General features: G+C 48.9%; 12 protein-coding genes across 13 annotated transcripts; 7 read left to right on the forward strand and 5 right to left on the reverse strand.

The window, feature by feature from the left end:
- Positions 1 to 196: 196 nt before the first annotated feature.
- PHATR_13235 lies at positions 197 to 2,263 on the forward strand (the record flags this gene model as incomplete). Of its 2 annotated transcripts, XM_002185598.1 has the most annotated exons (2): positions 341 to 1,817; positions 1,860 to 2,263. In XM_002185598.1, coding segments are annotated over 2 exons (1,881 nt in total), but the record flags the coding sequence as incomplete, so codon positions are not given. The 2 variants fall into 2 exon arrangements, with proteins under 2 accessions (XP_002185634.1, XP_002185633.1); XM_002185597.1 differs by lacking the exon at positions 1,860 to 2,263 and having other exon boundaries at positions 341 to 1,768.
- Positions 2,264 to 2,776: 513 nt separating this feature from the next.
- On the reverse strand, positions 2,777 to 4,100 carry PHATR_46667 (predicted protein; the record flags this gene model as incomplete). Its single annotated transcript, XM_002185792.1, has 4 exons — positions 2,777 to 2,810; positions 2,833 to 3,354; positions 3,404 to 3,484; positions 3,514 to 4,100. 4 exons carry the CDS (start codon positions 4,098 to 4,100, stop codon positions 2,777 to 2,779), a joined length of 1,224 nt encoding a protein of 407 aa, XP_002185828.1.
- Positions 4,101 to 4,495: 395 nt separating this feature from the next.
- PHATR_46668 (predicted protein) lies at positions 4,496 to 5,924 on the forward strand (the record flags this gene model as incomplete). Its single annotated transcript, XM_002185599.1, has 1 exon — positions 4,496 to 5,924. The coding sequence occupies exon 1, from the start codon at positions 4,569 to 4,571 to the stop codon at positions 5,922 to 5,924; it is 1,356 nt and encodes a 451-aa protein (XP_002185635.1). The 5' UTR covers positions 4,496 to 4,568.
- Positions 5,925 to 6,919: 995 nt separating this feature from the next.
- On the forward strand, positions 6,920 to 7,798 carry PHATR_3578 (predicted protein; the record flags this gene model as incomplete). Its single annotated transcript, XM_002185600.1, has 1 exon — positions 6,920 to 7,798. A coding segment is annotated over one exon (879 nt), but the record flags the coding sequence as incomplete, so codon positions are not given.
- Positions 7,799 to 8,117: 319 nt separating this feature from the next.
- PHATR_46670 (predicted protein) lies at positions 8,118 to 9,601 on the reverse strand (the record flags this gene model as incomplete). The annotated part of the gene is made up of 1 exon (XM_002185793.1): positions 8,118 to 9,601. Exon 1 carries the CDS (start codon positions 9,546 to 9,548, stop codon positions 8,118 to 8,120), a length of 1,431 nt encoding a protein of 476 aa, XP_002185829.1. The 5' UTR covers positions 9,549 to 9,601.
- A 568-nt stretch (positions 9,602 to 10,169) lies between these two features.
- On the forward strand, positions 10,170 to 10,766 carry PHATR_36690 (predicted protein; the record flags this gene model as incomplete). The annotated part of the gene is made up of 1 exon (XM_002185601.1): positions 10,170 to 10,766. One exon carries the CDS (start codon positions 10,170 to 10,172, stop codon positions 10,764 to 10,766), a length of 597 nt encoding a protein of 198 aa, XP_002185637.1.
- A 4,626-nt stretch (positions 10,767 to 15,392) lies between these two features.
- PHATR_13520 (predicted protein) lies at positions 15,393 to 15,773 on the forward strand (the record flags this gene model as incomplete). Its single annotated transcript, XM_002185602.1, has 1 exon — positions 15,393 to 15,773. A coding segment is annotated over one exon (381 nt), but the record flags the coding sequence as incomplete, so codon positions are not given.
- Positions 15,774 to 16,245: 472 nt separating this feature from the next.
- PHATR_46671 (predicted protein) lies at positions 16,246 to 16,941 on the reverse strand. The gene has a single exon (XM_002185794.1). It carries the CDS (start codon positions 16,815 to 16,817, stop codon positions 16,398 to 16,400), a length of 420 nt encoding a protein of 139 aa, XP_002185830.1. The 5' UTR covers positions 16,818 to 16,941; the 3' UTR covers positions 16,246 to 16,397.
- A 416-nt stretch (positions 16,942 to 17,357) lies between these two features.
- On the reverse strand, positions 17,358 to 23,019 carry PHATR_46672 (predicted protein; the record flags this gene model as incomplete). Its single annotated transcript, XM_002185795.1, has 7 exons — positions 22,290 to 23,019; positions 21,735 to 22,206; positions 20,731 to 21,613; positions 18,369 to 20,291; positions 17,928 to 18,197; positions 17,543 to 17,666; positions 17,358 to 17,485 (listed from the first exon to the last, which is right to left on the reverse strand). Exons 1-7 carry the CDS (start codon positions 22,531 to 22,533, stop codon positions 17,358 to 17,360), a joined length of 4,044 nt encoding a protein of 1,347 aa, XP_002185831.1. The 5' UTR covers positions 22,534 to 23,019.
- A 360-nt stretch (positions 23,020 to 23,379) lies between these two features.
- PHATR_46673 (predicted protein) lies at positions 23,380 to 25,004 on the forward strand. Its single transcript, XM_002185603.1, has 2 exons — positions 23,380 to 24,160; positions 24,270 to 25,004. Exons 1-2 carry the CDS (start codon positions 23,459 to 23,461, stop codon positions 24,867 to 24,869), a joined length of 1,302 nt encoding a protein of 433 aa, XP_002185639.1. The 5' UTR covers positions 23,380 to 23,458; the 3' UTR covers positions 24,870 to 25,004.
- Positions 25,005 to 25,065: 61 nt separating this feature from the next.
- On the reverse strand, positions 25,066 to 25,960 carry PHATR_13244 (predicted protein; the record flags this gene model as incomplete). The annotated part of the gene is made up of 2 exons (XM_002185796.1): positions 25,066 to 25,436; positions 25,570 to 25,960. Coding segments are annotated over 2 exons (762 nt in total), but the record flags the coding sequence as incomplete, so codon positions are not given.
- A 711-nt stretch (positions 25,961 to 26,671) lies between these two features.
- PHATR_46675 (predicted protein) lies at positions 26,672 to 27,662 on the forward strand (the record flags this gene model as incomplete). Its single annotated transcript, XM_002185604.1, has 1 exon — positions 26,672 to 27,662. Exon 1 carries the CDS (start codon positions 26,673 to 26,675, stop codon positions 27,660 to 27,662), a length of 990 nt encoding a protein of 329 aa, XP_002185640.1. The 5' UTR covers position 26,672.
- Between the last annotated feature and the right edge of the window lie 178 nt (positions 27,663 to 27,840).

A 27,840-nucleotide genomic window follows, 5' to 3' on the forward strand; every position in this document is an offset into this window, starting at 1 on the left:
AAAGAGACACCGCTAAGCCAATCACCGTGTTTTTGACGGGGAAATTGTTATTCATCGTCTGGCAGTAGTACCTTTTCAGAAGCCATTCATTTTTCTCAGCGTCTCGGGCGTGCCCGAACGAATTTCCTTCGCCATCACAAAATTTGACTTCCCTTTTGACCGTGAATGATCCGTACCAGCTTGCGGCTCACCCACCATGGTCCAGCCCAAAGTGCGATCCAATGTAAAAAAGGAACAGAGAAAGGCAGAGTCAGAGAAGGAAGTGGAGATACTGACAAAACGTGTCGTGGAAGAAGCTCCTGCTCGCGGTTATGCGCCACCAATCGACCAACGGGTAGCCTTTCGGGCCCTCGCCATTTCGCAAGTCACACTACGAGGCTTGGAAAGCGCCAAAACACCGTTCACCACCATGACAGATATTCAAAACGCCTGCATACCTCATGCATTGGCAGGCAGAGATATTCTGGGAGCTGCGAGGACGGGCAGTGGAAAGACGTTGGCGTTCCTCATTCCCGTGTTGGAGTGTTTGTACCGCAACCGGTTCTCTCCCGTCGACGGTCCCGGTGCCGTCGTGCTGTCGCCAACCCGTGAACTTGCGGTACAAATATTCCAAGTTCTCCGTATGGCTGGAAAGTACCACGCCTTTTCGGTGGGCCTTTTGATTGGCGGTAAACGCGACTTTTTTGAAGAACAAAACCAGGTTGGTTCGACAAACATTATCATTGCGACCCCGGGACGCTTACTGCAGCATCTGGAACAGACACCGAATTTTGATACGTCCGATCTACGAATGCTTGTGCTGGATGAGGCTGACCGCGTCCTAGATATGGGTTTTCGGGATCAATTGGTACGAATTCTCGAATATCTTCCGACGGAGCAACGGCAAACTTTGTTGTTCTCAGCGACGCAAACAAATGATGTGTCCCATTTGGCGACGATGAGTTTACAAAAACCTGAATATCTCGGGGTTCACGACAAGGAAAAAACGTCGACGCCCGACGCGCTTCAACAGTCGTATGTTGTCGTTCCACTCGAGCACAAACTGGACGCGGTTTACTCCTTTGTGAAGTCACATTTAAAAAACAAATCGATTATCTTCTTTGCCACCTGCTCACAAGTACGATACGCTTGGGAATTATTCTGTTCGCTACGACCAGGCATACCAGTCATGGCGTTGCACGGAAAATTGGTACAGACGAAACGGACCGAAATATACTTTGACTATTTGCAGAGACCACACGCGGTATTGTTTGCGACCGACATTGCCGCGCGCGGTTTGGATTTTAAGGACGTCGACTGGGTCGTGCAGGCAGACGCGCCCGAGGACAAGGCCATGTACATTCATCGTGCCGGTCGTACGGCACGGTATCGCGCGGGTGGGAAATCACTTTTGATGTTGACACCGCCCGAGGAAAAGAACGGCTTTATCGAGCTCGTTCAGGGAAAGAAGGCAGCCAAGGTTCCCTTGAAAAAGCTTAGTATAAATCCCACCAAGACTGTGGTCGTTACGGAACGAGCTGCCTCGTTGGTGGCGTCCAATCCAAATTTAAATCGACTCGCCAAAAAGGCGTACGAAAGCTACATCCGTTCCATTTTTCTCATGCCGAACCGAGAAATTTTTGACGTGAAAGACATGTCTCTCGATGGTTTTGCCAAGTCGCTGGGCTTGGCATCCACACCAAATTTGCGCTTTTTGAAGAATTCCGCCAAGGACAGAGAGGAATTGAGAAGTGTCAAAAACGTGAATCGAAAGCTGCAAAAGCTAAAGGATCAAATAAAGGCAGAAAAGCTTGCCAAAAAGATTGCTAGGTTGGGAAGTTCTGGTTTGGCCAGTCAAAGTTCCGTCGCCAAAGAGGAAGACGATGGTAGCGACGATGATATTCTGGTACCCAAGAATCGCCAGACGGCCGAAGATGACGACGATGAGTCGCTTCCAGAATCCAAGGTTCACGAAGTTTCTCAAAGCAGGAAACGTAAGAAGATCCGGATAGACATATCCAACACCACGAACAAGCGTATTGTATTTGGAGAGGATGGGGAAGAAGAAGACCTCAAGGGTATGATCAAGGCCAACGCCGGGGCGATTGAGCATATTGGGAATGACAAGGAAGGACTCGAGCAGGCCACGGATGAATATATGCAACAAGTACGTGAGCGTTTGCGCAGTAATTTTGAAAAGGACAAGGCGGACGAGAAAGAGCGCGTTCGGGCCAAGCACAAGAAGCGCCGTATACAAGAGAAGGGAGCCAAAGACGAAGATGAGCCCGTGCATGGGTCGGCAATTTTGGCAGGTGACAGTGTTGACTCGGATAGCGAGGCTTCCGCATCATCGTCAAGTAGCGCTGATACCAGCCGTTCGGATGGTGACTCTGCGGCTGGTGAAGACGACCTTGCCGCCCAGGAGGCCATGGCACTATCTCTAATTCGTGGTACATAGAATTTATTGTTTAGACCAATTCGTATGACTAGGATTGCAGAAATCGTTTAGCATTCCCTTTGCTTCGGTTACGATGCTGAGCGAGTTTTTTAATTCGTTCCCGATGATTATCGGTTTGACGATGATTTTCGGTTCCTCTACCCACACATACCACCCACGCAAGAATACCACCAATGTTGACAGGAAAGATTGACTCGCAGGGCAAGCACCACGTGTTGGGAATACGGTGATTTGCGTTACGCAATTCTTCGAGGATTGGTACGTGCGCGCCACAAAGAAGGACCATTCGACCAGACGTTGGTCGCAACAAGCGTGCAAGTTCACTGAACAAAAGTGTCATCATTTGGGATAGTTTTCCGCTACTGAGGCAGGTCTGACCAAAGGGTAAGTCTGACACGATCACATCCACACATCCGTCACGCATGGGTACGAGACATGCGTCCCAGACAAGCAAGTCCGCGGCACCGGATGACTGACTCTCTGTGCGTTGTACAGTGCGGCATTCGCGGACGTAACGGGCAGCAATGGGCCCCAGCTGATTGTGACCCAGAACCAAATCTCCACCGACCGCGTAAACTGGGATGCCTTGCAACGTCGCTTCCAGGGGTATGGTTCCAATGCCAACACACGGATCAAGAACGACATCACCAGGTTGTAGCTTTGCTTGATGCAGCAGTATTTGTGCCGTACTAGGGCGTAGTCGCAAAACTTTCGACAAGACTTGACCGGAAAGATAGGGCCTACTTACATCCGGGGGAAGAGCTCCTTTGTCGAACGACTTGGCTCCCAGATATTGATAGGGTCGTGTGGCCAGGCCAATTGCGACACGGTTCGAACGCAGGAGCAGCACAATTTCGATATCGTAATTCTCCAAATCCACAATCCAAGTCTTGCCAAACTTGTCGGGAATGACAAAGCTGGCGGCCCGTGTCAGGAGTTCTTGTCGCGAATAGGAAAAACTCTTACTGTCGTTGCGGAGGCAGCTCAGTCGATACCGTACCGGCTCCTTCCCGGAAAGCCGATTCCGTATCGATTCTTTTTGCGACACTGTCAAGTTCCAGCAGTCCATCACGTACCGTTCCCAAACCTGCAAAACACTGTCAAACATGTCTTGCTTACAGTGTTGTTGAAAGACTTGTAAAGCCTGGTCGATCGATTGCGATTCGCTGATATTCACGTTCTGCTCCTCCCAAAGATCCACCAATAACAACAGTGGCCCAACGCAACGAAGACTGTCTACCAAAGTTGTCGTCGCGTTTGTGACAATACGCAGCCACACAACTCCTTGCAAAGCTCCCGGAGTATTCCAAACGATACGTGTATCATCGTAACCCACACTCAATGTGGACGTCTGATCGATGTGCATCGTTCCGGTCGGTGCACGGCAGGTGGCAGTCCCCGTGCTTTCGTTCTGTCGAGCTCGCTTTTTGCCTTTGCGTTGTTGCGAGGACTGATGAGCGACTAGTTTGTCCCGCATCTGTTGGGCATACTTGGCTTCGCTCTCGTCACGGTCTCCATCGGCACCGTAGTCGTACTCCACTTGACCGACAACGTCCACACGCACCGTCATCGTTGACCGGCCGTCCCTCGTGAGTTGCTCGTGCAACATGGATTGGACCACATGCTGCAGTCCGCGAGGAACCAATGCCAAATACGAATTCATTAACTGTATGTGTGTGTGTGTAGGTGTGTGTAGGTGAAATGATAGTGTGAGAGACGAGCAGGAACATTGCTTCTGCGAAGAGGGGAGGAGGCCTGGGAATGTCCGATATGGTAGCCACTAGAGTATGGTACACTCACTGGCTTGCCGAACCGGACTCCTATGCATGATTGACAAGTGACATAGGGAATGTACACGATGTTTCACTTTGAAAATATTTGAAATGATCCGTCAGCCGACTGTGACATTCGCGTTCTGGGGAGTACCGGGAAATGTCGATGTCACAGTTAATGTCACAGTCCGTCGCACGCTCTTTACCATTTCGGTATTGTTTTTCGGATCGGTCTCTACAAGTTGGAGGAACCCACCATGGCACCATCAGCCTAGCTCAGAATCAGCCTGTACTGTTACGTCCTATCAGAAAACCATTTCTTTCTCGTTCCATTATTTCTTCTCATGAATTACCAGTAAATGGGGAGCAATGCGCATCGCCATCTCGAGCTCGACGTTCAAGATTACCAAAGTAGCCAAAATGGGGGGCGTCGGGATGACACTGCCGCTTTCGAACAAGCCATTGACATTATTCGAAGTAATGGAGGCGGTCGACTGATTATACCCGGAGCTCCAGACGGATCCTTCAACCTATACCGTATCCGACCCATCAATCTCACATCCCACCTGGTCTTGTTTTTGCAAAAGAATGCCGTCATAACCGCGATTGCCGACGAATCCGTGTGGCCTCTCATTCCGCCCTTGCCCAGCTATGGACAAGGACGGGACCACGTCGGCCCGCGTTACAGTAGTCTATTACACGGGGAATACCTCACCAACATCACTATACGGGGTGAACCAGACAGTCCCGGAATCATTGACGGGCAAGGGCGATACTGGTGGGACCGGCGCCGCCACAATCGGGATCGATACACCCGGGGTCACTTGGTGGAATTCATGTATTCCTCCCGGATCCGTATGTATAATCTACGTTTGCAAAATTCGCCCTTTTGGACCAACCATTTTTACGATTGCGACGACGTGCATGTGCAAAATGTGCACGTCAAAGCGCCCTGGAGTTCGCCTAATACCGACGGATGGGATCCCGACAGTAGTCGGAACGTCCTGATTGAAGACTCCACCTACCGGGGCGGCGATGATTGCGTGGCAATCAAATCGGGATGGGACTGTTTCGGCATCGACTACGACACACCGTCGGAAAATATTACCATCCGCAACGTTACGTGCCAAGGGCCGTACGCAGGAATTGCGATTGGGACCGAAATGAGTGGCGGTGTGAGAAATGTGACCGTAGAAAACGTTACTTTCACGTACGCCAACAAACCGGCGAACATTAAAACCGGAAACACTCGGGGCGGATACGTGCATGATGTTGTGTATCAAAACATTCGAATAACGGGGCATATTGACCAGGCTATTCATGTGGACATGTACCATTATCATAACACTCCAAATCCGTCCTGCTCCAACAATTATCAACCCAATCAGTTGCCGCATCTACGAGACCTCTACTTTTTCAATTTTGAAGGAACCCAAGCATTGACAGAGAGTCACGAAGTCTTCCACTTTGTAGGCCTTCCCGAAAGTCCAATCGAATACGTCTTCTTGGAGAACATATCGTTTCCGACTCCGGTGTCGAGTTTGGGATGGAATTGCTCAAATGTGCAGGGCTCTGTGAAGAATAACAGTGTCACCCCTTGGCCTCCCTGTCCCGAATTTCCGTCGGTGACGGTGGAAAATTCTGAGACGATGTCACCTTGGAATGCTTTCCTCACTTTTCTCTTCTTGACAACAGCGGTCCTTGGGAGAGCGTAATTTAAAGGCATATCGGCTACTCCGCCGCTGGCACTTGCATCGGCTGTAAGCAGCTCGGACTCCATCTTGCCTTCTTTTTTGGAATACCTTTGTTTATATTGTGGCCCCCGTTATCAGCCTTGTCGACAATGTCTAGCCAATAAATGACACCAACTAATGTGGACGGAGAGTGTATCACATCAATCTATGTTATGGCTGAGTCGCGGTATGCATTATTACATATTTGACTCAATCGTCAGTGTTCTTGATTTGTTCACTAGATAGAACTAAGCGTTTTCGGGGTAGCGCCACCTTTGTGTCAAAATACCAGCACATTACTGTTAGTTTTGTGCTGTCCATGCTCATTGCAAGACGTCGTCCGCATTTCAGGTGCGACTTTTCCTACCACGAAATTTGGCACTCTCGGCAAAGCAAATTCACAGTCAACTCTGATGTAAGGCAATGCACCACTTCTTTCCTTTCCATACAGCTGCCTGTCGCCGCCAGGATCAATGATCAGGGCTCTGAGCTGTCCCAGCGGAAGAGGAGTGATTTACTGGGGCTGCTCTATTCCGACCTTGATTTCCCGCAAGATTCTCTCGGCCAATTCGTTCCAGTCTTTGGCACCGAGCGCGTGCCCAGATTTGTGGTCGGCACACAGGACATTCCGTAGGTGCATCATGAGTGACAGAAACAACGAGGGAATTGCGACTCTTGTTGACACAAGCGGAGCCTCGAAGCAGACCGAGTCACCCCACCAGCCTTCACCTACGACAGAAGTGGCTCCGCAAGAGGGATCGCCACCCGGTAAGAACAAGACCAAGCGCAAGCGCAACGATGCCAGCGACGTCACTTGGCGAAGCCGACAACGTGATAGTGAATACAATACTGGTTCTTACGCTAATCCAGAGCAACGCAGCCTATACAACATCCAACTGCCCTCCTTTGTCACGGAACAAGAAGATGGGAAGGATGCCGAACCAGAAACGCCAAAACGCGTGAAGAAAAAAGTTGCCTTTTTGCTGGCCTACGTTGGCACTAACTACGGCGGGTTTCAAATCAATGATGGCCAGCGTACACCCCAAGCAGAATTCGAGCTTGCTATGCTTCGAACTCGGCTTCTTCTGCCCTGCAACTTTGGAAGTCCGCACAAATACAGCTGGAGTACATCTGGGCGAACGGACAAGGGTGTTCACGCTTGCGCGCAAGTTGTATCGGCCAAGGTTGAACTCTTGCCAGATCAGACAATGGCAGAAGTGCGAGACGAAATGAACACCGTGCTACCGGATGATGTTCGTGTCTTGGATGTCGTCCGCACTACGCGCAACTTCTGCGCCAAAACCCAACGTGACCGTGTCCGCTATCAGTATATGATCCCTTCATTTGTCTTTGCCGATGCCGACACGCTTCGAGTTCTTTTCAAGGACGTAGTAGGGCATTCTAACAGAGGGCAAAGCAAAGCCGAGCTACTGCTCCCTGAAGAATTAAAATCAATACAGTCTGCATTGAAAGATTTTAGGGCAAATCCTATGCATATTGCAAAGCTGCAAGAGGCGCTTCAAGTCTACGAAGGCACACATGCCTTTCACAACTTTTCCCGTGGTGTTAAAGCAAACGAGGCCCGTGCGGCTCGTTACATCGAGAGGTTTCACGTAGAAGAACCCATTGTCTTTCCGAACGGAGTGGAATGGATTCCAACACAAGTCCTCGGCCAATCTTTTCTCCTAAACCAAATCCGCAAAATGGTGTGTATGGCAATGGATGTGGCGCGAGGCGTGGTCCCATTGACCAATGTATCACGAGCACTTGAGCGACAGTCCGACGTTCGAATCAATGTGGCACCGGCGCAAGGATTATTTTTAGAAATGAGCTATTACGGAGGCTATAACCGACGTAAACTGACCAGTCACAATGATTTGGAAGACCTTGACTGGGCGGACGAGTCTACGGAAGCATACCAAAGATGGAACGACTTTCGACACAATAGAATAATGCAGCACATTGCGGAAGAAGAAGACAGCGACGGCAACTTTGTCAAATATTTATTCCAACAAGAATACGTATTTGAGGCTTCCAAGCAATACCAATCAAGTACCGACAGGCTACCGAACGAAAAAGAAGGTACGCCGGGCTCAAACCAACAGGTTTATAATAATAATGATAGCGTTTGATTGTAGTGAAGAAAAGAGCACCCCGTTCTATTTCTAGCAATACCTATTGTTTGAATATGGAAGCTTGGAGGCAACTAGTGGCATCCGCTTTCGCACAATCCACAGAGGTTGCAACATCGGCCAGAATACCCCGCTTGTTAATGTCGTGGTGTTCGGGTGTTTCGTAACGAGCGACCGTGATGGCTAATCCACCATTGTTATCGGACAAAGCGCGAATGGTCTGAACAATCCCTTTACCAAAGCTTGTTTCTCCCGCCACTACGGCCCGTTTGTTTTCTTGTAAAGCCGCGGTAAAGACTTCGGCTGCCGAAGCCGTACCGGAATCCACCAGTATCACCAAAGGTGTGTCCACATCAATCCCGTCAGCTAGCGTAGCTTGTGCATCCACCACACCCTGCTTGTTGACGACAAAGACAACGGGCTTGTTGGCTTCCAGGAAGAGCGCCGCCGTATCCACTCCACCTGGTAAGAGACCACCCGGGTTTCCGCGCACGTCAATCACGACCGACTGTGCGCCCTTTTTTTTCAAATCTTTGAACTGTTCCGCCACTGTCGCGGCTGTCGTTCCGGAAAAGCTCTTGATGCGAATCACCCCCACTTTGCCAACACTCGGCACGTTGGAAAGATAGGATTTGACGGACGTCACGGTGATGCGTTCACGCGTGAGAATAAAATCGATCGTCTTGCCGTCTCGCTCCATGACCACTCCTACCCGACTGCCTTCCGGTCCGCGCAATCGGAGCGCGACATCGTCCGGTGTGGCCTTGCCATCGAACTGAATGCCGTCCACTTCCAGAAAGACGTCGTTCGGTTGTATGCCGGAGTTTTTGGCGGGACTGTTGTCTTCGACATCGGAGGCCATAATTTTTCCGGCCTTGTTGGTTGAAATCTCTACACCCACGCCAGCTAGGGTTCCTGTCGCGGAATCTACCAGTGATTGATACTTCGCTGGTGACAAATAGCGCGTATACCTGTCTCCCAGCGACCCAACCATGGTGTCAATGGCGTCCCGTGCTTCCGCCATGTTCTTGTACTTTTGTTTGACGTACTTTTGGCGCAATTGGAACCAATCTTGTCCGTTGAAGGTCCGATCGAGGAAGCTGTTGTCTACTAGTCGCCAGGCTTCGGCCACCACCTTTTGTTCCGGCGTGAAGGATCCGTAATCGGAAGCGACCGCCGGAGTTGCAAACGGAGCAAAGACTGCCAGAAAAACGAGAGAGATCGAGAGCGAAGCTGTGGGAAGAACCAGCGAAAGCGGTTTGCGAGAAGTATTCGACTCCTTGGGTGGGAGCGGTTGACAACGATAAGCGTGTAGCGAATTGGTATTGGTATTGGCATCGGTCGGACCCGACTGTTGCTTGACACCGACAGATCGTAGAGCTCTTCGACTGCCAAACGTTGGATTGCCAGTAAAGGCCTCGCCTTCCAAGAGCAGACCGACTGTGGCTATAAGAACGGCGGTCAATATCTTCATGGTTTTGGCTTCTACGAACAGGAAAAGAATAATGTTCCGCTATTTTATTCTAGGGAAACACCAATGTCGATTTCATCGCCCGAGACATGCCAACGCTCTTCGACAGTTCGGTGATCCAAGCTGTGTCCTACCGGGGACTGTCCGGCTGGTGTAACGAAGAGTAACTGTAAGTCACGTAAGAGAACTGTAAGTCACGTAAGAGAACTGTAAGTCACGTAGTTGTTGACTGTGCGTGAATCAGGTCACGGTTCAAAATAAAGTTCCATGATAGTTGATGTATCCGTGAATTTTGTCTGTCATACGTACGTAAGTAAGTGCACAACGTTCGGACGAAACATGAATGGACTGTCTGTCTGTCTGTCTGTTTGTCTGGTGTGTTGGACTCGCGGAGAGTGTGGAATTGTGGGACGACCGACATACGGAAAACCAAACGAGAATTTCGGTCGCAACCATGGCGGCGGAAACCAACCACAATTCACTGGTACTGTTCGCCCTCGAGGCAATACACGGCACCGTGTAAATCGTGAGTCCATCTTCGTAGATCCGGACGCACTTTTTTAACAACTCACTCAGCTATCGACTAAGAGTCATCGAAAGTGCAGTGCCACGGGAGCCTTCATCATGAAGTACATTCCGCATCCCCCCATTTTCGTCTCCCAGATCCGCACTACGGACGTGTGGTTTCTCCTCGCCCTCGGAGTGACTTGGGAATTGGCGGTCCGTCTCGTACTCCTTACCGTCAAACGAAAGCCGGCGGCCCTCTCCAAAAAAGAACAGCAGTTGGCACTTTTGCAACTCGAGACGAATCGCAAACGAAAACTCGGCCCCTCCGCTTTTGTGGAAACCTCCAAACTCGAACGACAAGTACTCGTTATGGAAAAGGAAATGGAAGACATTCGTGAACGCCGCAAAAAGCAACTCGGCAAGCTGGAGAAAACCTTGCATCGTTACGGCAATATAAGCTTGGCCATCGTCATTTTTATTCTGTATTACGGCGTTCCGATTCTGACCGTTGAAGATATGGAGGTCGGACTCGTCACGGAGGCTTCCAAGTCCTATCTCAAGGCTATCACATCGGTGGGTATGGGCATGCGAGTGTCGCGGTGGGGATTGCCGAAAGATATATCTGCCAGTAGTCTCGGAGCTTTGGTGGTGGTGTGGTCGGCGCAAGTCACCGTGGGCAAGCTCATGGATGCCGTGGATGCTTACCTCATGTAACTACGTCTACGTAAATTCTAATCCATCTAGACTTACATGACTATCATACAAAGACGTTTCTACAAACGTGTTTCTGGGTCTTGTGTGCCGCGTATTCGAACAGGGATCTTCCGACGTAAAAGAGAAACCTTTGCGGTCGCACCCCACACTTCATAGGCTTCAATGGCTTGTTCGTCGTACAGAATAGCTTCTTGTGGGCGTTTTTCTCGATGTAAGAGTGCACCAGCTTGTTCACACACCAGTCCTTTCTCATGCCAAACCTTTCCTTTGTGAGCGTGTTTGATTGCGGCGTCAAACGTCGCAAGGGCCGCTGTGGATTTGCCCATACTAGCCAAGACTTCCGCCTCAAGCATCTCTTTCCAATGAAGATAATTGCTTGGGCACAGGACCGCGTATCGCCGCAGTTTTCGCAAGCATTGCCTTGCGAACCGCAAACGCCAGTACTTTCGAGAGGTTGCAGCCAAAATTGCAGAGGCCAAACCAGAATGTAGCAGATTGCCGGTATGGTCAAAGGATGATAGTGATACAGAACCTTGGCACTTTGCCAGCCTTTTGGCAGCCCTTTCAGCACCTTCAAAATTTTGAAAAGTAGTTATGCAGAATATCGGTTTGACCTCGACTGAATTTAGAATTGTGAGTAGAGACAAATATGGATGTAATCTTTTCGAGTGCAAACAAATCCCTTGGATCTCCCTTAGGAGTCTCAGTAGAATCAGTACTACTCTCCACGGATAGTCACATCACTGGGATAGTAATGTTCTGGTCAATTGTATTCAAGGAGACCGTAGCCTCTGTACTGTCTTCTATGCGTTGATCCCGCAGAATCCAGATGACTGCAAATGAATGCATATGAATGCAAATGAATGCAGATGAACATGAGACTCTTTGATTGTGTGCAGACTTATCTGCTTCAATTCAATCCCAGTTTGTAGATGTGGAGAAGGTATTTTCTTTACCTCTCAAGGGACGAACATAATAGAGAAAATCGCTTATGTAAAGATGATTTCTTGTTCGACAAGACATGTCGTCTTGCGTGTCACAGTTGCTGCATCCTTAGATGCATACACGTGTCACTTCGCACTGCCTTCGCAAATGACATTTCGGTAATGACCCGAAAAACATTGCCTCTATCCGCAGCGTCGTACAGACGACGACTGGGACAGTAATAAGGCTGGCAAACATGGCCAATATTCAGAGCTAGGCACTATGCTAGTTGAATGTTCCAACAACAATAGCTATGACAATAGCTCACCTTAGTGGCAAATTGCAGTGTTGCGTGGCTATACTTTATCACCATCATGTAATGAGCAAACTGAATGTGCAATGAAATGCATTTGATCAAAAGTGTTTGGTTGTAGGCCTCCATTACACGCAAAAAGCCTCAGTAGTCTTCTAGGTAAGTTGACAATGGCACCAACGAGTGCTGTGACAGTGCAGAATATAATACCACGGCAGACGTCGCAAATTCAATATCTCCACTACTAAGGCCAATTCGATGCCCCACCAGCAATGGTTTCAGTTGGTCAATGAAAGGCTCCTTCAGAGGAAAGCACCAAGCATACATCAATACATGGACGTGCACTGTCCATTCTATTGCTTTAAATTTCTCTGGTATCATCAAACTGAGTCTGGCCAACGCAAACCAAGATCAATTTCACCAAGCGCTGTATTGCACACAATAAGGCCCATCATTGCAAACAAACAGCTTGACATTCCTGATACCCCATACACAGTTGTCAAGCAAATCATACGCATTGCAAGGGCCGGAGCAAACATGTGCCTTGCCGTCAGTACATAGGGAAACAATATGATTATAACACGCATCGCTGCAAGAATACATTTGTTGACCTTTGTGGGGAGCCGCAAAATATCCTCATCAGATAGCTTGCGTAATAGAGGTCGTGTCATTGTGAATTCCCAGTATAGCTGCACCTTTCCCAGTAATTTCGGAAAAGATACACCCAGATCTTGAAGTACATCAAAGCCAAGGTCAATTGCCTCTTGTACTTTCCCTTGAGTTCCCACTGCATAGATGGAGAGTGTCAAGACCCTCACCTTATCTGAAAGGCATTGTCCTTGTTCAAGCACAACCTGGATTAATCCTTGCATGGCTTCAAAATTTCCCGTGCAATAGTCAGCTTCAGCTGCTGCTTGATGTAGAGCAAGACTCAGTTCATACTTGTCACGCCAATGACAATTGGAGAGGAGCTCAATCCCAAGTTAAAAGTCCAATGCAGCCACCGTAAAGGCAGAAGAAGCTGCAGCCTTCTTGCCAGCTGATAGCATAAGGATAGCAAAATTGTCCTTTTTCAACTTGGTCTTCAATAAGGTGAGCTCCATGGCAAAGCTGGTTTACGACATGCATGGTATAGCAGTCCAAGTCTTCTTTCTCAAGGTTCATCCACAGAATCCTTCCAATCATTAAATGTGTAGCTTCTCTCTCTTCTTCAGATATTTGAGAGTAGGCGCAAAGCTGAATTTGGTCATGTGCAAACTGTTTTCTTGTTGATACCACTAGAATAAGGTCTTGACATTCAGCTTGCTGTAAATCTAGATGGACATCTCTGCCAAGAACAACCTGAACTAGCTTCGGATCAAATGTTGAACCAAAGCATGCTACAACACACAGCAGCCACTGAGTCAACAACGGAAGCCGCTGGAGCTTTGAGCTGAGCAAAGACAGTATAGAATCATGTTTGATTGTTGACTTGATGACTCCTTCATTCTCCCAACTCCATTGTGCTCCAAATTTGTTACAATATAAGAGCCCATTCAAGGACAATTCCTTCAAAAAGGTTACTAGGAAAAATGCGTTTCCATTGTTTATTTGTAATGTCAGATCAGCCAATGAAGCACAGGCCTCAAGACTTACATCAAGAACATTGCTGATCATTTTAGTAATTGCCATTTTGTTCAAACCATCAACATGGATATGGCACACCGTTGTGCCATTGGTTTCCAGCTCATGCAGGGTGACTGACAAGTGATGCTCCAGAAAAACTTCAAGTTCTCTGCAAGCTCCCACCACCATAAGCCCTTGTATGTCTCAATCATCAATCAAGGAAGTGATCAGATTCAGTGAACAAGGGTCGGCCCGCTGCAAATCATCCATAAATACAATAAGCGGTCGTTGCGGAGAGCAAAGACACCGAATTAGTTGTCTAATCTTGTATACCAGTCTTTCCTGTGCGCTGGATGTTTGCATTTGCGTTTCCGCTCAATCCGGCATCCAGTCAGGTCGCGGACTGCATAATTGGGCAAGTGACGGCAAAAAATGCAGAAGCAATGGCTTGTTGACAACGCACATCTCAATACTAGCCTGCTTTGCGGATGTCGTTTCGGCCGATTCACTTATTTTTGTCACCAGACTCGCGAAAGCCGTGACAATTGCATTGTATGTTTTGGAGGCCCTGTGTTGGTCAAATTTTCCACGCACAGAAAACCCTCTTTTCTTCTCGACGGCTCGCTGCAGGACGCGTGTCACCAAGGCAGTTTTACCCGATCCTGCCCTACCGCTGACTAGCAGTAGTTCAGTCTCTTCTCAATTGGAAGCTGTGCATCTATGAAACGATTCTAACACCAGCGCGCTCTCCGAGACGCGTCCGTAGAGATTGGCAGAAAGCTGAGACCAGTCCGGTACTGTGTCGCCCAGTGATGCAGCGACATTGGGGATCGACCCGGTGGAATCCGTGAGACACACGTCCCGACTTTCGGGTCTCACACCGGAGATCGTCTTCATTGTCGCATCCACCAAGTGGCATTGGCGACAATCCGTCGACTTATGCCGTTTGCACGCAATAGCGGATACAAGGTTACATTTGGAAGTCAGCCAAAGCCCAGACAGGCTGAACTAAGAGAGACATGCACTAGTTTGGCCCTTGGAGATTCGAGTTGGCTTGACAGTGACGGAGAAACATTCTGGACCTCGGAAAATCAAATCTATGCCAGGGCACCAAATTGTGTTCACTATGACACATAAGGTTGATTGATTGTCGTGCCTTATTTAAGCTGTTGAAGTATCAATTAACGTCTTAAGCGAAACCAATAACGCAAACAATCCAAAGCAAGAAAACCAAGATTGATGTGAAGAGACTAGCGGTATTCGTATAACCAACAGAATTACTCTAGCTCACAAGAGTATTTTATCAAACGGACATTGAAGTCCAATGAAAAGGATACAAGCTTCCAATATTTCTGAGTCAAAAAATATTGCCATTCGTCTTTGACTATATGGGCATATAGAGTAGCGCCTGGCAGACTACCAGGGTACCGCTGTATGGTCGATGAAAGAGAGACAGAGAAACTCCCCACAAGCTGCCTCATCCCTCGCCTTGCCTTGGTTGACCGGTGAGGTCCGGCTCGTCCTCCGAACTGTTAAGGGTACAAATGAAAACATCCGTCTATCTGTAAATCGTTTCCGTTTCTGCACTTGCATCTAATTTAAAGACAACGAAAGCCATGGATGCGGCAGATCCCGAAATGACGGATTCAACCGCAGCCCCACCGGCAGAGGCTCTAAAGGAGTCTGATCCGGTAGTGTCCTCACCGGTCACCCGCAGAGTTGTGGTGCCGCCGGCTCCCCGTGCCGCCGAGTTAGCGTCGGCGAACGACGAAACCAAGCGACTGTACTGGGATCGGTCGCACTATAAGTCTCCCGCGCAACAGATGGAAGCCTTGGCGAAGAGTTCGACGCTCTACATTGGTAATTTGGCGTTTTCGACCCGCAGTCGTCACGTTCGTGCACACTTTGCACAAATTGGACCCGTCCGTAGCGTGCAAATGGGATTGGATCGTCTCAAGAAAACACCTTGTGGTTTCTGTTTCGTGGAGTACCATTACCGGACCGATGCGCTCGCAGCAGTTGCGAATTTGAGTGGGACCAAGCTGGATGGCCGCGTGATTCGGGTCGAACTCGATGCCGGATTTCAACCGGGTCGCCAGTACGGACGTGGTCTGAGCGGAGGACAAGTCCGTGACGATCGACGTACCGCGGCAGATCCAGCGAGGAAACGAGATAGAGACGCAGAGGTGCAGCCGTCTCGAACCGAAGGCAATTCCAGCAGCGGTGCAGGAGCAGGGGGAGGCGGGTACTACGGCCCTGGAGACGAGCCTTCCGCCAAACGACAAAGAACATAAGCACTCTAGAAGTAGCAGTAGTACTATCGTCCCCTTTATTTTGGCGTATTGTGCGATCTTCCAAGCGAGTGGACATTCAAATTCCGTAGCGTATTCGGGAATGAGGGATGAGACCATTGCTAGGATTCACAGGTCGTGGGCTCCTCCAAAGTCAGGCGTTCCTTCAAAACTCTTGCCAGCTTTTCCTCTTTTGTAATACGCGAGAAATAGTCAGATTATGGTTTCTAAAGGTACCACTGGAGTGCGCTTGCGCTTACAGTTAGGTAGTGAAAGAGATTGTTTTACTGTTCACGGTAAAGTATTTTTGTAAATTCAAACGCGCTTTCTAGAAATACACTGTGTGGAAGTATGTAATGTAAAATCCTTATTGTTAACAAGGGCCGTAGAACAAGCGTCTCTCTACGGATCGAACGAGATTTATGAAACATTCCAGAGTGGTATACAGGATGAGGAAAACAACAAGGTTTTTCTTGCGCAAGATTGGTAGATGCCGGGTCAAAAGAGCCGACACTGTGAGTTAGGTGACGAGTCGTTTGCTTCCGACGAGGGTCGGTCTTGAAGACTCGATTGGTGAGACAGTTGCGATTCTTGCCCTACTTTTTGGTCGTCGTCGTCGTCTTCGTCATCTTCGACCAAATTCAAGGGGCGAAAGCTAGAAACCAGTGGGACATTCCGGTTCGATTGACACGACTTGAACTGGCTTTCCAATACTACAAACTTGCGTCGTGGATAGAGCTGTCGAGCGGGAAGCTCATCGTAGCCATCCGCTTCCAGGCACAGATAGGGTATATCCGAAGACCCTTGATATAGTGCCGGTGGAGAACGGCGTCGCTTGGGAGCATTTGGAGGGCAGCGAAGAATCTCGTGTTGAGTGAGAATAGCGTTTGGCGGTGGGGATGAGACTCGGCCGGTCATGATGACACGACAATGTTGTGAACGAACTGTAAGAGAGTCGAGTATTGCTCTATCTCACTACCTGTCTTGTGTATCCGTCACGTTGACCAACAAATGGAGAGTGAGTACTGTGAATAATTCGTCTCTGTACTTGATTGTGAACAAGGAGGAGAAGAAGAATAATATGGGTGTTGGGGCAGTGGTGACCTGCCACCGAGAAATTTGTTCGTCAATAAACGAAATCCAAAACTACCGGTACTTTGACGTTCCAAGCCGCGAACGAGGACCGGTGCGATGCCAGGGTACATACAGTACACCACAACTGTGTACGATTGATTGACAGCAATTGATGATTGCTCTCGTCTCGAAAAACACTCTGCGGAGAAGCAAATTGGCGCACGCATCCAATCTCTCAACGGCCTTTGGAATACTTTTTTAAAGCAATGCTCGCTCTTTTGCTTAAGACAAAATCGGAGTCGTATCTACACCTGCCTTGCCCCTTCTATGTATGTTTTTGGCGCGGTTACACGAACCAACAATTTCGCTTACTGTTGGTTACAGTCACGTGTCACGGGAGATCGTACGAAACTCGTCCCAACCTTTCATGACGTCATAGTCGAGGAGTCCGCTATTCGTACGGATTGATCGTTGGATGAGTTTTCCTGCCGAGCCGAATAATGTGAACATTCCTGCATGGCGGGTAGAAACAGTGCAGGTCTCGGAAAATCGAATCTATTCCAGTGCACCGGATGGATGAAATCGCGAGTCCTTGGCGTGCTTCGGGTGTATCTCTTTGCCGTACAAGTAGCAAGTTGCCTTCTCGTTGCCTAGACTAGACGCATCAGTCCGGCACCCAAACCATTGTTGCCGCTGTTGGACTTTGTAGCAAGAAACGGTCGGTGCATGATTCTGAGGAGTTTCCTATCGTCCCCCGTTACCAAACGTCACACGGAACGGAAGATTCTCCAGACACACCCCATTCACTTGTTTCGAATCATTCAAGATGTCGACGCCTATTCCAAATTCCTCCCACTGTGCTCATATTCCAAGATTTTGCGGAAAGACAACGACGGACGGTCCTTTGAAGCTACTTTGACGGTTGGGATGCCGCCATTCTTTCAAGAAACGTACGTTTCTCGGGTGCACGTGGTTCCGGAGCGCTGGACTGTGGAAACGCAAAGTATCGAAAGCAAAATGTTCGATTCGCTGCGGAGTCAATGGACGCTCAGTCCGGTAGATGGTTTCGAAAACACACAATGCAAAGTAGACTTTCAAGTCGAAATGACGGTCAGTGATCCAGTCATTCGCGGAGCACTGGATACGGTTCTGAGACAAGTTGCGGAGCGACAAGTCGACGCGTTTGAGAAGCGATGTCGCGAAATACCGTTGCCACACGATTTGCTACCCTTACAGCAGTAACATCGTGTCATTTCCGAACCCGCAAAAACTCGCAATTTATTGCTTACACAGCTCTACAGCACGATGCTTCGAATACCTATACTTCTGAAACAACTCCTTCAAAAATGTCGGGTAAAGCCGATCCATATCAGCATGCAACGTAGACTCCTTTACGTTGTTCCAAGTTTCCTTGGCTTTGGAGTCGCGGTGTGGGTTGTGCACAATAAAACCTTCGGGTAAAACAGCAAAGTGATAACCCGCTAACCGCAAGTGTTGAATATACTGGATCTTGTTCTTGCCGTAGCCGTGGAAGCGCTCATCGTAGTAAGGAGCAGTGGCCCGTACTGGATCAGGTTTGCCCGTCGGACACCATTGCAGGACGACGTATGGTTCGTAGCGTAGCGAGTCGAAGCAATCGAGCGTGCGAATGTGACGGACGCTTGGTTTGCCCTCGCCAAAAGCGATCGGTTCGCCCTGGTACCATTTCTTCTTCAGCCAGTCTTCCGAGTGGGTCGAAAAATGACCTTCCCAATTGACTTTACTCTGGAAAACGATGCAGCTTTTTTCGGCAATACAAGAACGAAGATCGTCAAAAGTATGCGGAATGAATGAGCTATTGCTTCGAAGATGTTCTTTGCAGCTATCCTCGGATGTACACGGTTCTGCCAGTAGGCGTTCAAATGCGGGAACAACAATCGCATCTTGGTCTTTCGGGATCATGTCATCTTTCAGTACTCGAAGTCTAGCACGGTCAAGCAGCGTCGTGCGAATCAACCGAGCCAAATCTTGCGCCGGAATAAAATCGACATCCGCAACTAGTACGTGGCTTGTATGCACTGCATCCAATCCAATATTGCGCAAGCGGTTCACAGGATACATCTCAGGCTTTTCCTCGTCTGTATCCATCTGGTACACAATTACTTGAAGGTGAGGACACTTATCGTCCCAACCAGAAAGCAGCGCCGAAACCTCGTCATGGTCCTCTGTACTTGTCAAAGCGATCACTGCTATGATCGGGTCATTCCATCGCTTACAAGTCTCCGCTAAAATCCATAAGCGATTGGAGCTCGACTGAATTACGAGGGTTGTTTGAACATCGTCTGGGATAAGGTTGGCTGGGCATTTGGTCTCATTTACAAAAAGATCGGTATTGCCTAAGTGCCGAATGCGGTCCCCTGCTTTACGGACGACCAATGCTGGCCCACCATAGGGTTCGAGCGCCTTGGGATTTGCGAGTTCATTTCCCTTTTCTACGCCATCTTTGTTTGATTCTTTCATTCTCGTAATGCGCGCCTTCCGCGAGTGGACTTTTCCATCATTCTCCGGGGGCCTATCTTCTACGATGTGTTCCGAATCTACGTCTTTCCTGGGCTGTGGGATGCGATCACCTGTTGGTATTGGCTGTGTCTCGGTCTTGGAACTGACGGGCACGTCGGGTTTTGCGAGGGGTTGCTCGTCGTTCCTGTGAAACCAGTCCGGCACAATTTTTTCTAATATTCGTAGCCGGTCCGATATACCCCCCTCGGCATCCAGCTGATCGCGTTCAATGTTTAACTTGGATGCCGTATCACGCTGTTCTTCCATGGTGGGTAATTGCAAAGTAGTATCCCGCAAGAGCCAGTCAAAATTCGTCAAGCTTGGAGCCTGGGATGTGGAAAGCAAGTGCGTAATCGGCAGCCACAGAAACAAGTAGAGAGAAACGATAAAAGTCACAATCTGTCTCGGTCCGCTTGAACAGAATATCCGATACCAAATAGCCTTTGTCCGATAGTGCCGTCGCTTCTTGTCTTTTCCAGGGTAGTAGTTTCCACCCAGCAGAAAATTGTTGCATGTGTTCATCGACGGCGAAGTCTGGTACGCATTCTGTCCAAGCCGCCCATCGGGATCGTAATTGGTGGGAAGCAGCATGGGAGATCCCAAGGGGTTATGCATGCGCTCGTCACTATCCACGTGAGTCCGACGACTTCGTAATGGCCTCGTCGTTCCGGTATTAGCACGACTGGCGGTCGACGAAGAAGCGGCGCCGCGTGTCGGAGACGGTGACCGCGATGCTTTGCGTTGTTTGCGAAAGCCAAAAAGAGGCATACTGGGAAGGCGCTAGTCAAGGTGTTGTAGTGCGTTTGGAAAAGCGAGCAGTGAGAGTACAATAGCAAGTTTGTTGGAGACAAAGAAGTTATCCATCGACATTTTGTTCGTCACATCAAAGCAATGGAGGTTCGAAAACACACGGAGAAGTCGGTACAGTGTCGTTTATTCACGATTTCCCGTGACCTAGTTTTACGCTATCCGGCATAACGGCGTACTAATATTAACAATAAAACCACATACCAGCAATGGCATTGATAAACCAACATTATTATCGGTAAAGCGCGAAGCAGTTGGAGAGAAGCAAAAGGCTCCTAGAACTTACAGTGAAATATTACTATAGTGGCTTGGTTGTAGTAGGTTGTCCAGATGCAAGTACATATAAATCCGGTCCTTCTCGCAGAAAGGTCTCACTGTCAACACTTCACAAACGCAATTACGTGGAGCCCACCTTGGCAACTTCCTCATCCGTGGACGGCTCGTCTTCCACAGAGCTATCGTGTCGGGTCTTTGTCTCGTGTAATCCGTCGGGACATAAGTGGGAAACCATACCAGCCACGACAGTGTCTCCCGTCACATTGACGACTGTGCGTAGACGATCCATGAACCAGTCAATCGCAAGAATATAGGAGAACCCTTCGGGCACGCCAGTTGTGTTGAACACGGTGTTGTAAGCCGTGATAATTAATACCAAACTCGCCGAAGGAACCGGTGCCGTCCCGGCACTACCAATTGTCGAAATAATAACCAGCAAAAAGTACGAGGCAATATCGGGGTCAATACCGTTCAAAACAGCAAGCCAAATGCAGGCGCATGGAAAATAAATGGCTCCTCCATCCATGTTCACGGTCGCACCCAAAGGAATCACAAAACGTGCGACTGGCTCAGGTACCCGGTTCGTGCTTTGAACGCACTTGAGGGTCATGGGGATTGTGGCAGCACTGCTTGAACACGCAAACGCCATTGTTTGTGCCGGAATCATATACTTGAGGTAGTGCCAGGGGTTGCTTCGTGTGACCAAACCAAAGATGAGGCAGTGGACTACGGCAATTTGCAGAGCCATAGCAGTTATAGTCGCCACGACCAGATACCCCACGTTGGCAAATGAATCGGCCAGATCTTCTTGTTTTCCAATGGCAGACGCAATCAAGGAAAGCACAGCAAAAGGAGTGCACATAATGATCCAGTTGATTATCGTCAGAAACACAGAGTCCAGCTCTTTCAGAAAAGGGATGATAAAACTGGTATCGTGGTCGCGCTGGCGGTCAAAGACCTTGCTCAAAGCAACACTAAAGGCAATGGCGAACGGCCGCGAAATTAGCCTCCACAAACGACTCAAAGATATTTGCAGTAACTAGCCTGTTAGGGAAGAAAATTCATCTCTGAGTATTCGGTACTTGGATGCTGTGATGTAGAAGTAGGCCCACACGCATTTTTGGAGATTACATGACTTACTTTGTAAACACGCCTTCGTAGATGGTGTCACTGAGGGAGATATCTGAACGGACACTTCCACTTGCCCGAACAAAACTCTGGGACAAATCTTCGATGAAAAACTGAGAGCTGTTACCTGTATCAGCGGTGCACGTAAGGGTGCCGTCTTGCAATTCAGTTTTGTATTCACCAGAGTCGTTGCAGCCGAGCTTGATTGTTGCTGGGCTACTAGCTGTAAAGGTTCCTTCTTCAAACAGTGGCTTGAACGACAAGATAGAAAGGATGCCCAGTATGGAGGCAATAACAGTAGTCGTTAAGTACAGTCCAATTGTTTTCCATCCGATCGATCCCGCGCGACCGATAGTCATCATATCAACGACCGAAATAATGACGTTGATAAAGACGAGAGGAAGAACAACGCACTTCAGCGAACGGATGAATAGATCTCCAATGAGACCTACCCAGTTAATAACCTTTTCCTTGGTGTCGTCGCCTTCGCCAGGTTCCCAGAAAGAAAGTCCAGGCCAACTCCGATTCCAGTAGCTGCAAATATGAGGACAGAAAGAACAGGGTAACGTCCGAGAACGCCGCATCCAGAGTTGGAAATTACTTCTTCCTCGTCGTCGTAGACATCGACAATGTTTTCTTCTACATGCTCGCCTTGTTTGAAGGTATTGTCTTCGTGCTCAATAGATATCGACATCGTGGCGATTAAATTCGGGGTGAGATTGTTGTGAGCTTTTTTACACGCCAACCAATCGTAACGAGGGTTTTTGTCAAAAAAAGAATGTAGTGGTAGGTACACAATATTTTGAAGCATCTGATGTTCTGTGTACTCACCAGCGCATTTGCACTTAAGTGTAAGCGTGAGCCCTCCGCGAGGTCCCTATGATTGGTCCGTATCAAGAGAATTGACATTCTTCGACCCAGTGTCGATGCTTCTAGATGCTTCCATGGAGGGTTTCGTCCATTTCTGTTATTCGTTTGGAAACTGGTTCTCTAAGTGTGATCCAGAAGGATGGTGTCAACATATTCTGTTGACCTTTAGCTAGAGCTCGTGTCAGATGGCCGCCATCACCACTCTTTTCCAGATTGAAGATCGAGGATTAGAAGGCAACATCAGATTTCCTGAGCGCGCTTTTTTGGAATATTCGAGAAGCGCCTTCGTTAATTGCAAGATTTCTGAAGTTCCATCAAGTTCAGGTTTGTCCATCGCAAAAGGCTTTCCTAACTCGCCGTCGGGCCGGATCTCACAAAACTATCCCTGGAGCTGTTTCATTCCTTCAGTTAGTTGGCTTGTATCTTTCACGTCGTAGTTTGTGCTAGGCCCCATTCCCCTCAGAATTCGGTTCCGTTTCCAATCGACTGTGGTGAGGTTGAATTTTGGACTTCCGACGCCGATCACAGCGACCTGGAACGATTGACGACGGTTAGACCAACAGTGAAGCTACAAATCTCAGGAGTCATTGTGACCATCATATAATTCCGAAAACTATCATTCCACGGTTATCATAGCTATATATTTAGCAGAAAAACGTTAGACACTATGCGGACACTCTGAATTGTTCGCGGGTGTAAAACCAGTGTGCTCGTCGGGTCACTTGTCTCGCTAGAGTACGATTCCCGCAATCGCCGATCGGAGTGACAACAAACGGTCACCGCAACTCTGCGTCGTGCGCCGTCGTGTTATCGTTCTGTCCAACACAAAGTCTCTATTTCCTCGTTGATCGTGAGTTCCAACAGCAATGTCGCAGCTAGACAAGAAGAGCAGCAAGAAGAGCGTCCCAGAGGGCGCCAATGGCAAGGCCGAAACCGCAGGCAGTGGGATTGCGAGGAGCAAAATGAGCAAGTTTAAGAAAATCCGTGGGTTCTTGAGAGGAGGGTCCAAGAGGAACAAAAAGGACGCCGCCACCACCAAGCTCCCCGAGTCCCCAACCAAAGCTCTGTTACCAACCGACGAAGAAGATGCTGCTTCCATTTACAACGTTGACATTGATGACCAGAGTATCGCGAGCACTGCGGAGCAGACGAGGGCGACTGACGCCAGCACTTTCTTGCTCGGGTCGAATGATGAGGAGCAATTGAACGAGGATAACGACTCCTTCTTCGCGCCGGCCCGGACGTCTTATAAATTAAAAGTCGTCTTGCTCCTTATGGACCCTGCAACCCGTCGTTTTGAACTCTTGCAACTCGAGTTTGATTCGATGAAGGCGATTGTTTCAGATGTGCTTGCTCAAATCCCTCTATCGGTAACGGAGAAGTCTCTACGTTTCCAGGTCTATACCGGAATTGTTGGCCAATCAGGAAAGGAGCTGACCTCGTCGCAGCTTCTGTCTGGTTTCTGCAAGGGCAACGACATACTTGTAGCGATTCCTCAAGGATATTCGGCCAGCGACTCTGCCAGATTGGCCCACCCCATTCTTGGAGATTCCAGAGTAGACCGCATGGTAAGCTTCAACGTGGCATTAGAGTGGTGGTTTACTGCTGGTCCATGTATCCGATTGATTGATCATGGAATTTTACGTAGTCTAATTCAGTGGTCTTTCCTTCTCTTAGCTCGTGGCAAGTGGAATTGACACCAATCCATGGTGTGACGAGGCCAAGAAGCAAAAGAAAGGGGACAACAAGTCACGTAAGGATGTCCCGACCGACGCCGCTACCGCTGCCCCCTCGATCAAGTCACACTCCGATTTTGCCGAAGATACAGCAACTGAGGACTCTGATGCTACGAAGGAGTCCTTGGCATCTTCTTTCGGCAAAATTGTACTTTGGATGGGTGTCGTGGCCGTCTTGGCTGCTTTGCACGTCTACATGTCCACCCCATTGACTCGCGGACAAGTAGTGCCGCCTGGTGCCTGGCTGAGCTACTGTGGTCTCTTGCCGTTTGACCCAGAATGCGAAAATGCATATTTGAATGTCAATTTTGAAGGCAAGGTCATCGCCTACAATTCGAATCGTGACGTCGCGTGGGAGATGCAAGGTGATGTGTGCGCAGCCCAGGTCGGTTCTTGTGTCCGAGGGCTAGAGCTTCGCGACAATGGTCTAATATTTGTTGGAGGCAAGCGCATTCGCTCAATCCGTGTTCCTGACAAATCTGTATCGATCACGCCTTGGCCTTTCGCCGAAAAGCCGCACTTAAAGATTTCGAGAAAGTAGAACCTTAGTGAAGGCAAACGCGCAGGTATGAAGTGTGATCTGGATGAAGTTGATGTATTTGTGGATCAGTGTGTATGTGTTTATCAGTTGTGACAGGAGTCTATTTAGAATATGCTAGTCTTCAAATACACTTTTACTCTTTTAGCTTTTTTCTGAAGAAGAATACGAATAGGGTTGTGTAACAACTCTGTTGGGTCTACGCCCAATCACACGGAGTCAAGTTGTTGGTGCCCAGCTCTTCGAGCTTTTGAAATGCCACGGTGAAATCGTAATCAAATTTCTTTGGATTACTCGCATACTCCTTTACATACTTGGCGAAGGATTTGTCTTGCAGCAATACCAGGTCTGTCGGAAGCATCATGAGGCGACCGGTGGGAGCATCCACGTATTGGTAAGGACCGTCCCACTCCTTGGGCACCCAATTGAGATTGGAAAGCAAAGTATAATACGCATTGTTGAAGGTAGTTGGAGTTGGAGTCCAAGGACCATCATACCCCGATGCTGTTGTGTGACAGCGGCCCAAAGCGTGCGCTCCAGAAAGGCAAACAATCTCTTGGTCGTTGAAACCTATCAGAATCAGAAATAGTGTGTTGACTTGCTTGTAAGACACACATCGTAATCAAGACCTTGCGGATAGAAGATACTTTGTCAAGCGACGATACAGAGGAGAGGATTAATTAATAGCACGCCGAAAACGTACCCATACGATAAAAGACATCGCGCAAATGGGCGGCATCACTCTTGTCAGCCCCCTTGGGTCCGACATCGGCGTTCGGCAATCGTCCGTCTGGAGTGACCACAATCGGACTCATGGCGTCCACCCGTCCCGAGCCCCATGGAATAGTGGGGCCATTCATTTGCTTGATTGAAGCTACTCCCGAAAGAGTGTAGAGGTCTGCGTAGGATAACCCGTCCTTCTTGTACTTTTTATACAAAGGTTCCAGCCATACGACGGCTGTATCGGCGAGACCAGCGTTGCCACCATGCGCGAGTTCTTCTTTGAAGCGGATCGTTCCTTCCCCTGATCCTCCCGTTCTGGTAATTTGGTCGTACGTTCCCGACGAATGCCATGCCAACCGCACAAACGTGGGTCCCTGCGCGAGAATTGACAATAAGTGTTGGCAGGATGAGATGATACGGGGATTGTACGAGCTCACTGCGTGAAGACCGGCTTTTCTTAGACTTTTGGACGGGACGAAGTCACTTACCTTGTCCGGATCCTGCTTGACCATGTCAGTGATATCCTTAGCCACAGCTTTGTAATTGACAGTGGCAGCAGCACTGGCTGGTAGAGGTAAAAAAGTGTTTGCTACAAGTGCGGACGAGGAGAGTACGGTAGTCCAAAGAAAGGCCCGACGGCCATCCACTCGTCCAGCTTCTAGTCCAGCTTCGGGGCAGCCGGGCTGAGCACCAAGCGCCAATACGGCGACGGGAGTCTTTCGGTACACCGCCTGAAAGGCCTGTGAGCCTCCCACAGAAAGAGCCGCAATAAAAGCAATAATCGTATAAATGTTCATGATTGGATGAAGCAGCAACAATCGGATTGTGAAGGAAGCAAACAAATCGTTTGCTAACTTGTAGTAGTGCGCACGATCCGCCCTTGGAAATCCGATCCAAAGATACCCCAATCGAGTTGACTGCTAAATGACGTCACTACCGGGTTAGATCCCTGCATCGTCTGTCGCAGTAAGAGCGCACCCGTCGCTTGTAATCCGATGCCAAAACTGATGGTCGCTCTGGGAGACTTGCTTATAGACGACAGACGATAGTGAGTTCATGGTGTCCAGAGGTACACCTACCGTGATGTCTCTGTTTAACCCCACTCTACTCTTTTCTCTCCTCTTGATATTTTTAAATGAATGGACCTTTGCTTTATCGGATACGCTTCTTCCAGCACGAAATGCACGTCGGTCGTTCCTCGCGACGGCCGCCGCCTCGGCAGTCACCGTGATTATACCGCCACACTCTGCTCATGCTGAAGAAATAGCGCTTACCGAAGTCCAAGCTGTGGCAACGGGAGACGCAAAAAAACTGTTCAATGAGGCCCGAGCGCTCGAGTCGCAAGGAAACATGGCTGCGGCCCAGCGGTTGTATACGAAAGTGACCAAGATTTCCCCTCGATTCATCTACGGGTGGTCCAATTTGGCTAATACGCAAACGGCTCTGGGTGATCTAAGATCTGCGGATCAGGCTTACTCTATCGCAATTGATCTTTGCAACGAAAATTTGCAAACGACAGAAGAAGGATTTGGCATAAAGAGGTGCAATGATTTGTATGTGCTGTTACTGAATCGGGGTAGTCTACGTCTCAACGACGGCAGACCGAAAGAAGCCCTGGCGGATTTACAGCAATCGGACTTATTGCGCGGTCGACCGGATTCAACGGTGCTGCAGAACTTGGCGCGTGCCAAAGAACTCAACGGCCTCTACAAACAAGCTGACAATGATTACACGGTCGCCATTTCTATGACAGCCAACGAGGTGAATCCCTTTTGGTTGCGATCATCTCTCGTTAAGTTTCAACTAGGTGATATTCAAGGAGGATACGATCTCATGAAACGCGTTGAAAACCGATTTCCGGAAGCTCCCGAAGTCCGTGCTGCCTACGCTTGTTTCTTGGCCGCCAGGGGAGATCAAGTTGCGGGACAACGAAAGTATTTGGAAATTCCGGACCGGGCCCGTCTCAAGTACGTCGACCAAAACTACTTGACCCGCACTATTTCCTGGCCACCCGCAGCCCGAGATACGCTAGCCAAGATTACGATGGCGTCGGGAGATGGATCGCCCAAGTAAAACACAAACGTGGTCTCTTCGAAACACGTTTGTGCGCGTGCAGATCTGCTTGAACAGCTAGTTATTCTAGGAAGTAGAACTGAGTTTAGTTGTGGGGGATCAACGCATTTGACAACCAACGTGTGTACTTACTAATGCTGTACGACTTTCATTTTGCGGATGTTAGATACACTAACGA

The sequence above is a fragment of the Phaeodactylum tricornutum genome, chromosome 11, assembly GCF_000150955.2.
Source record: "Phaeodactylum tricornutum CCAP 1055/1 chromosome 11, complete sequence".
NCBI classification, from domain to species: Eukaryota; Bacillariophyta; class Bacillariophyceae; order Surirellales; family Neidiaceae; genus Phaeodactylum; species Phaeodactylum tricornutum.